This window comes from Vanessa tameamea, chromosome 18 (genome assembly GCF_037043105.1).
Source record: "Vanessa tameamea isolate UH-Manoa-2023 chromosome 18, ilVanTame1 primary haplotype, whole genome shotgun sequence".
Classification (NCBI taxonomy): Eukaryota; Metazoa; Arthropoda; class Insecta; order Lepidoptera; family Nymphalidae; genus Vanessa; species Vanessa tameamea.
Window position 1 is genome coordinate 11,485,167 of NC_087326.1, and position 14,467 is coordinate 11,499,633.

General features: G+C 33.6%; 1 protein-coding gene across 2 annotated transcripts in view; it reads right to left on the bottom strand.

The window, feature by feature from the left end:
* The window catches only part of LOC113396961 (protein prickle-like), a 310,421-nt gene that overhangs the window by 215,462 nt on the left and 80,492 nt on the right, over window positions 1-14,467 (bottom strand). The window contains exon 1 of one of the 2 annotated variants that reach the window (XM_064217631.1): window positions 203-366. The exons of the other annotated variant lie outside the window; for it this stretch is intronic. Within the exon in view, the coding sequence (XP_064073701.1) occupies window positions 203-351 (149 nt within the window). The 5' untranslated portion in view covers window positions 352-366. Of the gene's footprint in view, window positions 1-202; window positions 367-14,467 lie in introns of those variants that run through there. 2 annotated transcript variants of the gene reach the window in all.

The following is a 14,467-nucleotide window of genomic DNA, read 5'->3' on the forward strand; positions in this document are numbered from 1 at the left end:
AAATAAATATTACAGTCCAATTTGGACTTTCGACGAAATAAGAAAACAGATTTTAGCATTCAATGGGCTAACCGCGACGTCCCTTTGTTATCTAACGGATCACCCCATTACACTGAGTGCGATTTAAGCAAAGAGCATTCCATTATCTGTTTAACATTCTCGACACTTCACTGACAGCGTGACTTGTCGTTTCAGTGCTTACCTGGCGATAGTGTGTAGGTGCGCGCTGGTGGCCAGTTTGACGAGCGGCCGGTGTGGCGGCCGACTGGGCCGCGTTGGCGGGCTGTAAGTGTACTCCGCAGCCTCGCCGCCCGGGCTCGCTCCCGTCAGCCACGACCAGTGCTCCGCCATTGTCGATCACTTCACTTCACTTTACTTATTTCTCATAATTTTAGACACCTCGAACGTTATAGTGCTCTATCATCATGAGAAATTAAATATATCAAATTCAACTTTTTAAAATTATTTTTTACCTAAATTTTGTTTTTCTATAAGTAATTTATTCGACGTATAAAATAATGTTTCTTCGGTCTTTAATAGGAGAAAACTTATCAGTATAACTTAAATATTCTCATTAAGCTGCCTCACACCCTGTAATACATCACATTGAAAGGATCGCAGCCTCTCAACGAACTCATTCTTCAAATCTCTCTCATTTACAACTCTTATTAAATTTACGAACAATGATTTATAGCACCTTAGCCAGACGATCCGTCTACAGCTGACGTATTTCTAACCCAAAACATGTATACAAAAACCACCCTTATGTTCAGTAGAATAAGGAGTTTAGACAAATCATAGGAGATTAGGAAATACAAACGCTTGTCGATTTCGAATCACTGAAAATTATGCCTTATTCCTTTATATTTAAGTCTATATCTTACTTTATACTTTAAAGTATCTCACGTCAATCCGTGGAAATGCGTTTAGCACCCTTCGGAAAATAGCGTTATTACTATTCCCCTTTAAATTACTGTTCTGATTGAGGGCGGACTGCTGGGTATACATTCGTCTCTTTCGCTCAACCTATGAATGAGAAGGTGGGAAGTTATGGAATTCATTCATAATAGGGCTAGTTCGGGAACGTCTGAGGTCATAAATCTTGAGCCCCTTACGATACAGTAAGGTATAGGGTACTCACTGTGTCGTATATGGGGGATTGTAACCACGTGAAAATTACCATGAAATAAACCACAGATACATGTTGATACGTACAATAATTCAAAAGAGTAAATAATAATTAGATTTTAACGTAGTAGATCTCATACAACACTTTAAAGACAACTAATAAAATAATAACAGAATTGAAGACAATTCTTTGGTGCACTATCTTATAAGTTGGTAAAACACAGTCATTTATCCGCAATCTCAAGCTTATCGGTAGCCTTTTGCATCATCAACGGCCCTCGACCAATGACCGGGTTAAAAGTAAATTATTTAACTATCAGCGTGTTAAGCGAGCTCACCCTAGCTATTCTCTGAGAAAAGGCAATAGATAGTTTAGAGAAATTACTAAGCAGCCCTGTGAGGGTTAGGACTATATACTCATAAGTTTGCCTACGGCTTATTAGCGAAATATATGTTCTAAATTTTGATAAATGAGCATAACTCTATTCCTGTGACCGACAGCGCGTTGACGGTGGATCATTTATATATTTTGCAATACCAGTGACTACAGATGCAGGTAAACAGTTGTGTTTAATAACACAGATTCAGTACTTGACGGCTAGATTGAGATAAATAATTAAATAACGCCATGTTCATTTTATTATATGTACCTTATTTACTTTTGTATTAGTGCCATGCATTTTTAATATTAAATCATTGACGACGATTGCTATGCCATACAAAGGTCTATCTCCGATATTTCTACATTGATGTCGTAAGAAGCGGGCGATGTAAATCTTACAGTGTGTGCTTAATTCTTACGCGTGTTTTTATTTAATTTTATTAATCATAACTGAGTTTATTTAGCCTTTTATTAAATAAATATTCTTAAAAAAATGTTAATTTTTTTATTATAATTGCTTTATTACTTAGCCTAAAATAAACCGATAACGATTCCGCTGTAAAGATAAAATTTACTTCAGCGTATTAAAAAATATAATAAATTATAATACAATGTCAAATTAAATAAATGGTCTTTAAAATTGTTATCTTAAATTTAATTAAACGTTAATCTGAATGTTCATCGTAAGGTGAGGGTCGCAACCGTTCTGAACATTTCGATCTGATGAATTTCAAAAAACATTTCGGTAATCGCTTTACTGTCTTGGTATTTTCATCTTTTATATTGAAAATTAAATTTCTTCATATAAAAAAGACGATCTATACAGTCAGTCAGTATAATCATAAGACTATTATTTTAAGCAGTATTGTTGAACACAATAAAAAACTAGAAGAGTTGGAAACGTTTTTAAATGTAATATGCCAATGGAATGTCTACAGACGGGAAGTTATTTTTATTCCTATGCACTTGACCATTTATTGAAATAAAAAAAAACAAATGTTTTCAATAAATGAATATAATTTGCGACCAACATCGATGTCATTAACGCGAATTCTGGCCCTTCAGCATCCCTCTTCATTGTGTTAGTTTACCGACACTTGTCCGTTTGTTTATCATCGTTTTAGGTGTAAAGTGCACTTAGTAATTAACAAAACATAAATATTTATTACAAGTTTAAAACAACTGTAATATTTTTTATAATTAGTATAAAATATAACGAAATATACCGAATACACGTATTACATGGTTATGAACGTGTTTATTTTTAATTAATAGAAGTTGGCAAAGGAGGAATTTGTATTTTATAGTTGGTTACCTTATTCCCTTCCTGTCAGATAGAAAGATTAATATTATATAAATTGTATTGTAGAACTTTGTCCAATCGCAAAAACATTATCAAAGGTGTAAAATGTAGTGCTGTGCTAAATAGTGTTACTCTTCAAAGATAATCTGCATATTTCAAGTGAACATGTCCTCCGAACAATTTTGGCGGCGGACTTTCGTACAATAAGTTTATCAATGTTATATTTGAGTGCACAAGTGCGAGGGTGTATCTGTGAGCACTCTGATAATTCGATGGGATGACATACCGTTGCTGTACAAAAAAAAACCACAATCTTTTAAAGGTCCGTACCTGGGTTCGACCTGCACGATCTGCAGCCTTAGAAACTAGCCTTATATAAGGCTAGTTTTTAAGTAATGTTGAACTCGTAGTATTGATAGCCAGTCGGACAAGACATTGCATTTAACAGTACAGTTTTACAATTAAAATGAATTCAATATAAATTAATTATACTAATTTTACAAATGAAACATTTATAAAATTGCTATTTTGTATTCGTAGTATACTCAAGTGTCCCAACGCAATATAATATTTGTAATTCTAGTGATGTAATAACAATTTATTTGATCAATTTCACCCGAAATGGTGGCGTGTGGCGCGCCGTGGGTACGACCACAGAACAACAAGAAGAATAGATGTGGTAACAAAAATATATTCAGATATTGTGAAGAAGTTGTTTAAACAGTATCGTGTTCAGTAGCGTAGCGTCACGGGGCAAACTGGTAAAAAGATAAATATATTTCCAGTATCTTATTCGTGGCTTTTCTATTGTTATTTTACTTTAACATGTATGTACTGGATTCTAATCGCACCTCTACCTCTAAGTTTAAACCACATGGAAAGTAAGGGCAAAATCTAAGCAGCGCCGCGCTGGTGGTCTTTTCCATCGAACTAAGCCACCGATCGTGATTAAACCTATTATAACCTATAAAACAATTACTGAGATGTACAAATTGTTAGAGCGGCTTGGTAATTTAGGCTCTGAAATTTGAAAGAAAATGGTCCCTAACACAAATAATATTATATCTGATTAACCATATGTTTTGTGTTACAGTATATGTTTACAGACACGACATATTTTAAATGTATGATTCGCTTAACAATGTTATGTCTTTTTTCCGAATTTTAAATCAATGAAGAAAGAAATGGAGAAATTACTATTCAACTAAACATCTCTAAACAGCTTAAATAAGCAAGGCCGTAGATGTATTTGATGCACTTGACACATGCCACTACTGTACTACTCCTTGTTCTAAGGTCTCACCCCTCGATTATAGAAGTATACTGGTAACGTATTTGTCTATGACACGGAATAATAGCGTTTTTGTTCTGTTTGCTCTGCGTCATAACTGTACAATTGTCAATTTCACTTTCTATATCCAATTTTGTGGTTTTGAATGTCTGATGAAAAATTTATTGCATAAGAATAATAAATCATTATACTTATGATAAATTGAGCTTTGATATCTAGACATTGTAATTAAATTTTAAATGATATATGTTTTATATAGTATACAAATAATAATTAGTATTCATAATAATACATTTTCGGACCCGGGCACGCGTTGCTGTCGCTACGTTACGTTGAATTAAATTGTACGATAATGGTTACCTATAAACCTTCTCTGAAACACTCTGAATATATTGGTACGAAGTGGTCGCCACTGCCCAAAGACATTGGTTCTGTAAGAAATATTAATCATTCCTCATATTACCGACGCACCACCAACCTTGGGAACTAAGATACTATGTCCTTTGTACATTTAGTTATACTGGCTCACTCATACTCCTAACACGAACCCAACAATACTATAATGACTTGGCGGTAAAATGTACGATGAGTGGGTGGTATCTACCCAGACGGGCTTGGGTAACATGTAACATATAGATAAATTTATACAACGAGCTCGAGTAAGACGAGATGGTCCAATAAGTAGTCAATGGATCTCGTGCTCAGCAGTGAAGGAAAACATCGTTAGGTCATCTGCCAGTGCGAAATGAAAATCTGTCCCGTGTGAAACAACAGGCACTGGCCAATGAATAAACTCCACACTTTAGCAAGGAGTGCCAGCCAGCTTGCCCATTACAACCACAATTAAAACAACCGTTCACTTTATTTGTGATTAATTTAGTAATGCACGGATTTGGATTCAATCTTCTATAAAAATTTACGTATTCGAACCAGTGAGCCATCTCAGCTCTGGAATATTCTGCACGAGTATGCGTGTCTATATACTTATAAAACGAAATTTTAATATCTGAAAATAATTATTTATAAGGAACTACATAACTGAAACCCTCTGATTCATTGTTGTCCGCAGCTACATGTCCGCAGACAATAGGGATTTTATATTTGTATTTTGTTCTAGATACTATTCGAGTTCGAGTAGTTATCGGAGGGAGTCAGCCGTCAGCCCCCACCGTGCGAGTGATTTACCGCAACTAGAATACAATGGATTATCGAGACGTTACTGAGCCTAGGGAATGGTTACTAATTAAAAAGATTATGTTCATAAGAAACTTAATACATAATTAAACAGTGGGTGGTAGGGTCATCACTAGGACCACGTTAGGAGATGAGGGACTCGTACTGCATATATTTTTAAATTTGATATAGGACTCAAAATGTCGGCAAATTGGAAGCTGTTTGGATTGAAAATAAAAAAATAATAATCATCATTTCTTCATTCTTCAATGCGAAGAAATACAGTTTAAGTTGAATCCAAATAGGCTCAAACCGTACCCAAACCACCGGGACCCGATATGAACCCGATATGAATATCCACTGTATATAAGTTGACATACGTAACTTGTGGTGTACCAATGTTTATTGATAAAGTTGACTCGCCATTGGGTGTCCAAATATATTTAAAAACTAAAATATAAACTTTTTAATCTTTTAAACAGACAAAATACAACGGAAAAAATGCCCCAAAACTCCCAACGCCGTCACAACTCTGACACCGAGTGTAAAGAGCTCGAGGGAAAGTAAGCGAGGCACCACTTCAGTGGATGCAGTAATTGTCCTGCAAATGTTCTCTTAAAAGCCCCACATTACTTTGTGTCGACGTCGGTCTTTATTTTTCCATTGTTACATACTTAAACTAGCATCCAGTGCCAGCTTTGTGCACTCGGATAGGGAAGGGAAATTATCCCAAAAAATGGTTATTTCATAACTTAGATAATAATATAGAAAACGTATATTAGGCAGAGAATAAAATCTAATTGATGGTGAATGTTCAGAAATCTCAAGCAATTCTTACATCGTTAAACAAGGGATGTACGTAAAAGTACATATATATACTATACCCCTTCCTCCACTGATTAAATATTTAGACAAGTTTTGAGATTTTATTTTTATTTTATTATGACTGCGCCGCCAAACATGGAATATAATGTAAGGTGTTATGTTCCTGTAATTGCACTTGCTCAACTACACAAAGGCCTATAACTGCTTAAAATTATATATAACTAGCTGTCTCCTGCAGCTTAGCTCGTGGTTAGAGGATTGGACGTCCAGTGTGAGGCATAAAAAGTAGCCCAGACAACACACAGACAGACAGAGTCATAGCCGCTTTTGAATCGTTTAAATGGGAATAAGGCTTGGTATCTTTACATCATCATATTGTTCGACATAATATGTTAATTCGTTATAAGCATACAATTTATTATTAGACAACTTAACATTATCTGGTGACTGACTGTTATCAGACGATGCTAATTTTTTTTTAGAGCAACATTCTAATTTCAAGCGGAGACTTACATTATCAAGGTCTTCTTCCATCTAGGATTTGATATATGTCATGTTATTAATACATATGTATTGACGTATAGTGTTATGTTTCAATTCGCCGGCATTGTCTCGTAGTCTCCGAACATCGTGAGAAGAAAAAAAAATCATCAATTTCGTTTTACAATACATGTCCAAAAGAATACCGTGTCAATGTATATTAAGTCTAATTCCTTACTAAATGAAGTTCAATTCAGGTTAATTGATCAACGCAGGGGTGTGATCCCCTAATCCGTTTTCGTGCGGATAAAATTAAAAACATACATTCGCATATATTTGCCGATCTTCACTCAGAACAGTTATCAGAACAGTCTAGCTGAGTTTTGAAAACGCATTTATTTTTAATATCTAACTGTAGGTCTATTCACTTACGAAGATTCGCCTCTCCATGTTAAATTATTATTTTTTTATTAAATGAACTTAACAATTATATTTTGTTTTTTGTTTTGCTGTCTGTACTCTCAGTCGTCTCACGCACACTAAGACATCTTGTAAGCACGAACGTTACTCACACATACTAATGCATGCCGATAACACTAATTACATGGAGAATATCCAGAATAGATCTGGATCAGGCAATTAGTCTAAAAATACAGACAATATCGATTGTAAATTCTTTACGATTTCGTATATCTTCAAATATCGATAATACTATATTACACATATTATGTTATATCATGAAAAACCGTAATTTATTAACGAAAACAAATACATACTAATAAATCTTTAATAATAATTAATTACTAGAACGAATCGGTAAGGAAATTCCCCTGGAATGGGACTGAAAATCGCGCATTTTCAACCTTAAATGCACAAATATAAGGTTCAATATGCGAGTTAAAGTTTTCAGTGCAACCACTGTCTGCAACGTGAGTCATAGTAAAGTCCGCTCCACACGGCGCCGAGTGTGCCTGTGTGAGTGAGACGGAGGACACTGTGGGAACGATAGACGATATCATTAATGCTACATAAAATATCGAAATAATTTTAAATTAAAACCAAGCGGATGTAGTATTCATCAAAAGAATCTGGTTACAATATTTTTTATAACAGCAAAAGTTGCATACAGCCTCATCACAGACGTAAACCTGTCTCGTAGCACAGATTATACTAAGCATAATATAATTATCGTGTGTAAAATTTACTCTGTGGTCATGTCATTTAGCCACCAATAAATATGTATAAAACTTCTAAAGCTATACAGGCTTTAAAGTATGTTCTCACGTAAGAATATTTTTAAAAGGTTTTAAAATGTATACTTTAATTATAAAAACTCAATGATCATTTAATTTCTTTAGACTCATAAAAAACAATTCATAATATTCTACTCATCATTTTACTGTCATTTAATTATTTTTATCCCACACGAAGATCATCGTGACACAAACACCACTTGACAAGGCAAATTGATGAAACTTTTTAAATATTATAAGCAGCCCGCTATCGCAATCACGATAGCGTACCCCATACACCGTAGTGCCAGTTTATGTGAAATCGATGCACCGCTGTTTGTAAACACTCTGCATCCCTTACATCTGTCAAATCACTCGAATCACACTCTTATCTGCTCAGACATAAGGACGTAAATATAAGAATTTGTTACAAGCGCCGAGAAAAGACTAATCTTCTTACTTTCGTAAAAATATATGTTTAACCGTGTTGGTAGAATTTTAAAAATCTAGCTTTGAGATAAACCTATACTAGAATTACGTAATTCCACTTAAATACCAAATAAATAATAGAATATTATATTATTTATGCTTTTAACAGTTTAATTTTTTTTTTTATTTAAAAATAAGTCGTATAAATAATCATTATAAATGTTGTAAATAGTCGAACAATTTAATTACACATTAATGCTTTAATTTGTCACAACCGCCAAAATAATTTATTTTAAACTTATCACAATAAGGTTCGCGGACACTTAACATTTCACGGTTAAAGCTAAGAAATACATTTGATTTTTTTGTGTCTGTAATTTTAATAATTTGAATTTAGAATAATATTTAACCCGCGCGACGCGGAGGTGGCGCGTCTCGGCGGCCACGTTGCGAACTAACCTAACCTTGCGCGTGCAGTCGGGGTGCTCGTAAAACTCCTATAACATTCCTAACGGTCTTGATCCTTGTTCAATGAATTTAAAAAAAACGTGTTTGTATTCGCGATGTTTGCTTTTAACCTATGCTCTTTGAATGGAACTTAACATATTTACGCAATTTTATCTACGACAAACAAAGTTTTCCTCTTTATAATATTAGTATAGATTTAGTTACCATTTATAAACGTTATATATATTATAAACACTAATTATTTTTTATTTTTTTTATTTAACGAGGTAAATTCTTTAAAGTACTAATAAATATATATTTTTAGTCGTAATTAAATTATTACGAGTAGCTGAATTATTAAATTTATTTATTAAATATTTTTTATTAATTTTTTATTTGAAAAAGAAAATTAAATACAGGTACTAGCACTTTGAACATACTTTTTATTAATAGTATTTAATAATATATATAGTAATTGAGTCTGTACGCTAGTATCAAAACTATCCGACACATATACAGTCAACCCCGTGTCCGAAGCGCCCCTCGGTTCATTCATTTGGCTCGTGTCTCGTACGCACAGCGGCGCCGTGGAGCTGACCTTGTGTACGAACCGCTAAATGTCATCTATAGACTTTTGAAAAAGGGAATCAAGTCTAGGACAACAAAAAAAATAATGGTATTAAAAAAAATCATGGTCGTGTAATGCTTATGTGCAATTGCAGCATTCTTTTCATAAAACTTTTTTGTAAGAAATGCAAAACAAACATAAACTGGTATTAAGAGCATTCAACGTATAAATAGATTGAATTTATCCAATATTCGCTAAATATTTAGCATCTGCTCCTTGAATCGAGGGCGTAAATAATTTTATTTGTCATATAATTTCGTACCCTAATGCTGTCCCCTCCAATACATAAACATTAAACAACATGCAGTGTGCGCGCACCCTTACACGAATGCAACTTTTATTGCTCTTCGATAGTGAATTATTGATTTTTTAAGCTTTAAAAACACTCGGATAACCTTAGCCTTATGATAACTGTTGTTATTATCGAGCCATACTAAAATGATTTATTTTTTAAATCCCGCTTAGAATATTGTATCTTCTTGAATTAGGAAATCTCGAAATCGTAAAGGACACTAAATGCAATTTAAAACCACTCTCGGGCTGCTCACGAGGATAAGGATACTTTAAAGTAATTCAATTAGTCTTCAAAATAAATTTCACCGAGTTCGGTACTATCCTGGCATTGATATCAAATATAACAGGAGCCTTTATTATAATAATAAATACTGACATATCATGCATTGAACATTTGATACACAAATCAAAGATTGCGGATCGAATCCACATGTTCGAGTCAGCTGGGCTAGGGCCTCCTCTTTTAAGAAGAAGATTAGGAGGTTATTAGCTGTATCTCCTGTAACGTATTCTAATGAAAGAAGGAATAAAGATAATCAAACCTCTCCGCTCTGCTTTGTTATAAACTACACACAGTTCATGATTAATATATCTTTATTTATAATACAACACTATTCCACTTAAATCCAGTTTAATTTTACTTCCAAAGTTCCGAATACAACTTTGTCGACATTCAAAACGCCAATTTTTGCGAATCCATATGACTGTGATAGATTATTCACGATCTCACCAACGATAGCATGACAATTCAATGTCAAAATTGTTTATTTGACTTTTCTCCTCTTGGTGATGGTCATAATAGAATAAAGGTATACATTACCTTTGCTAATATTTTAGCTCATTTTTATCAATCGCTTGATTACATAAATTTTATTAAGATTAAGAAAGAATATCCTATGCCAAGTGTCGGTAGCCCAGTCATATCATTTGGCCGTTAAATCACCCCACTAAAATATATGTACATATCTGTACAGATAAAACTAGCAAAGGCGAGTCTGTCACGAACAATTTTATGAAAATATAAATCAGGATAGGTACCAGTCCTCTCTGGGTAATATGCATAAATATCACTTTTGTCCTGGGAATGTGGGAATGAATACGTTTACAGGATATATTAAAAGTTGAAAAATATAAAACTAAGCGTCAAGAATGTCATGAGTCACTGATCTTAGTGTTTTAGTGCTTAATAAGCCTGACATTGCGCTTACGTCATCATTTAAATAGTCTTAACGAGTCGAGAGTCCTAACTAATTTGAATACGATTTTTTTTACGCTGTTGCGTTCTCAGTCAAACATAATTCAATTATTTATTCATTCATGTTACGGAACAGAGCATAAAATACCTAAAACCTAACTCCTCTTCACACCCGGACGAAACAACGGGCAAAACTAGTTATTTTACACTAAGTATATTTTATCATTATTGAATTATCTTCGAAAGCTGACTTAGTTTGAATAAGTTTTTAGAAACGTTTAGTCCCAGACATAAACAGGACATTGACCTTTGAAATCTTGCACCCACTTCTATAAATATTCTAATTTTGTTTAACGAATAAACAATATGTGTTCTAACTAAAATTAGTATTTAGAATACTCGATAAATTCATATCAGTGTATTATTGTTATGTTTGTATTATACAAAAATATTATTAAATACGATATATTCTGTTGCGCTCTCATTGTTGAAATTGCAACTCTATTTATTTTACGTTAAAAATATAAGAAATTTATTTATTCGATAATGACATTTAATATGCAATGACCCGAGGAACTCGTCGTTTCGTGTCGTAAAAAAATCAGCTCAATTCAAACCCTCCAATTTTTGAAGTGGCTAACTTCTTGACGATAGAAATATAGTGTTATTAACAGGATACTTATGAAAGTACACGTTCGTGTGACGGTTCTTCAGTAAACGTATGTATGTACATACATCGAGATCCCTGTTACATCGTTGCGTATTATAAAATAAAGTCCAGGTGCGTCTGTACGCGATTCATTCAAAAACTACCAAACGTATTTTATATACGGTTTTCACGCGGAATGTTTAGGTTTATAATTCATTAAGATTTCGTGTAAATTGGCTGAAATGTAATGACGATTGTCTAAATTCTCGGAAAAAAATATGCCGACCAATGGAAGCCCCTATTCTACCGGAGCGGAGGCAAGTCCGGTAGCTAGTTTCTAATATACTACATTAATATAACAAATGATACAAGGCGCCAATATTCTTAATTTTCCTTCTTCGTGCGTTACTTATTGAGTATTAGCGCAATAAATTTCGCCGCCATGTTTTATAGCTTTGGCCTTTGTTCATCCGTTCATTAATAATAATTAACAGTTTCGTTAACGTATAGACTGATTGGCCGAGTAATAATTAATAGTGAGCTTTGAGTTATGTAGATGTACAGCCGGCTGAGAATATAAATATATTAGACTATTATATTATTTCAATCAAAATGCCAGACGGACATTAAAATACCTCATCAAAATTCAGCAGTTGTCCGTGAGATGTGATTTATGAATGTGAATATCGACGTGAATCACATTAGCGAAGATCTCCATTAATCATTAATGTGTTTAGTTAAATAAATATCTAAATAAATTAAATTTTAATCACATATATCAAATGAAACGTATTAATGGAACTGTTGAATTTAACATTATCATTATTACATAGTAAAAAACAAAGTCGCTTACCGCTGTCTGTCCCTATGTATGTTTAGATCTTTAAAATTATACAATTGGTTTTGATGCGGTTTTTTTTTTAATAGATAGATTGATTTAAGAGGAAGGTTTATATGTATAATACATGCACAATATAGTAGAGAAACACTGATCATTTAAGAGGTTTCTGAAGTGATGTCGTAAATAAACACATTTTTGGCGCTTACATTGCAAACACTGGCTGAACACTACCAGATAGATCAAAATACTGCACTACAGTATTGTAAACCTTAAAAATGTCTTTAAAAAACTCTGCGATGGTATATGTCTATCTCTTAGGGATAACCCACAATAACCATTTTTTATCCTTTACTATATACGACAAATATTGGCTTATTTACGAAGCGATTTTAAGCAATAAAGCATTAATTAATTAATAATTTATTCAATTAAGTACCTTTAATACACTGTGAATTTAATATAGATCTATATGGCCCTTTACAGGATATAATTAAAATGAATATTTTCGAAGATATTACAGATTAAAAACGCAGGGACACAGCGGTTTATATTGTCTAACGACTGAAAAACGGTGAACGTTGTAAGACATTCTGTAGTATATTAAGTGGCAGCATTGCACCCGTGCGAAGCCCGAGCGGGATGTTAGTTTTTTTGTAAAGTAACAGCCTCTTAACGTTGCGCTGCTGGGTATGGGCCTTTTCATAAGAAGGTTAGGAACTTCCAGACACTTGCATATTTTCTCATGATGTTTTCCTTGACCGCCGAGCACGAGATGAATCATAAGCACAAATTAAGTGAATGAAAATTCAGTGCTGCTTGCTCGGTTTGAACCGGCGGCCTCCGGTTAAATCGCATGTGTCAAACCACTCAGTTCTCATATTATAATAAAATTCAATACATTTTTTCTTTTTCTTCTTTCTAAAAGCACATTTTTAATAATATGTAGTTCTTCATTAGTCTTGTTGCTTTTTTGTTTAAAGGTTGGTTTGGCGGACGAGAAAGTGGACCACCTGATAGTTAGTGGTCACCATCATCACTATGGTACGAACTTCTAATCATTCCTTACATCCATACATGTGCCTGTAGTTACATTGGACCACTCATACTTCAAACTCGAACACAACACTAAGACTTTGCTGCTTGGCGGTAGGCTTACAAAAAATCCTATCAAGGTAACGTTGTGTTTCTACCTTCCTTCTGAATTATATCCCATTAAAGTTCTCTTATAATCAGACAATTCATAAACAATAAAAGGATCTCACATCGGCTTACTCACACTTTCAACGACACTATTATTCTTAGATATCATAGATCTCACTTACAAATACCACTTGTGAAATGGTGAAAATCGACTTACGTTGATGCTAGAATTCATATAAAAAAATGTTTGATGTCTCGCTACTTGAAATTATGACTCAATTGAGAAGTTATCCTCGCATGTACCATAAACTAAGACGGTCATTAAAATGCATGTAACGTTGGCAATTATTATTTTTTATATCATGTACCTCATGTTATGTAAAGTCGAGTGACAGTTCAAAACATGTATTGATAAATGATAAATGGAAACTTACAATACAGGTATACCCAGTGAATGCACCGACGGATAAATATATAAAATGGATGTGTCGTGGGACACTCAGTCGGAATGAAGTTGCTGTCGTCATGTATTACACAATAATTAAAAGATACAATAAAATAAATTAACAGCACTTGAGAATAACTAAATGACGACGATCGATAAAGATAATGATTCATGATGAAAGATTATTTATAACAATAACAAAAATAAGTTTAAATAATATTATATAAAACCGTAAACAATAGAAAGAGACAGAGAGAGAGGGAGAGGTTGACTGGTCGGAGTATACTGCTCTTTAGCTGACGATTTCTGCCAGATCATTCTACTGTAAAGCGCGTAAAAGAACTTCGTTCCAAAATACATTTAAGTGTTTCTTTGTTAAAACTAAATATTTTTCACTTGTTTTAGTATAATAATTAGTATGTCTTAGTTACATATTACATTCACATATTTCATGATCGCGTTCTGAGGTGAGTTTCGAGTTTGTTCTTACAGAACAGGTCTACGAGTATTTCTGAAATGCGTAAAATGAAGCGGATAGCAATATGGTAAATACCAGCCGCGTCTGTTTTAACAGAGGTTTGGGGT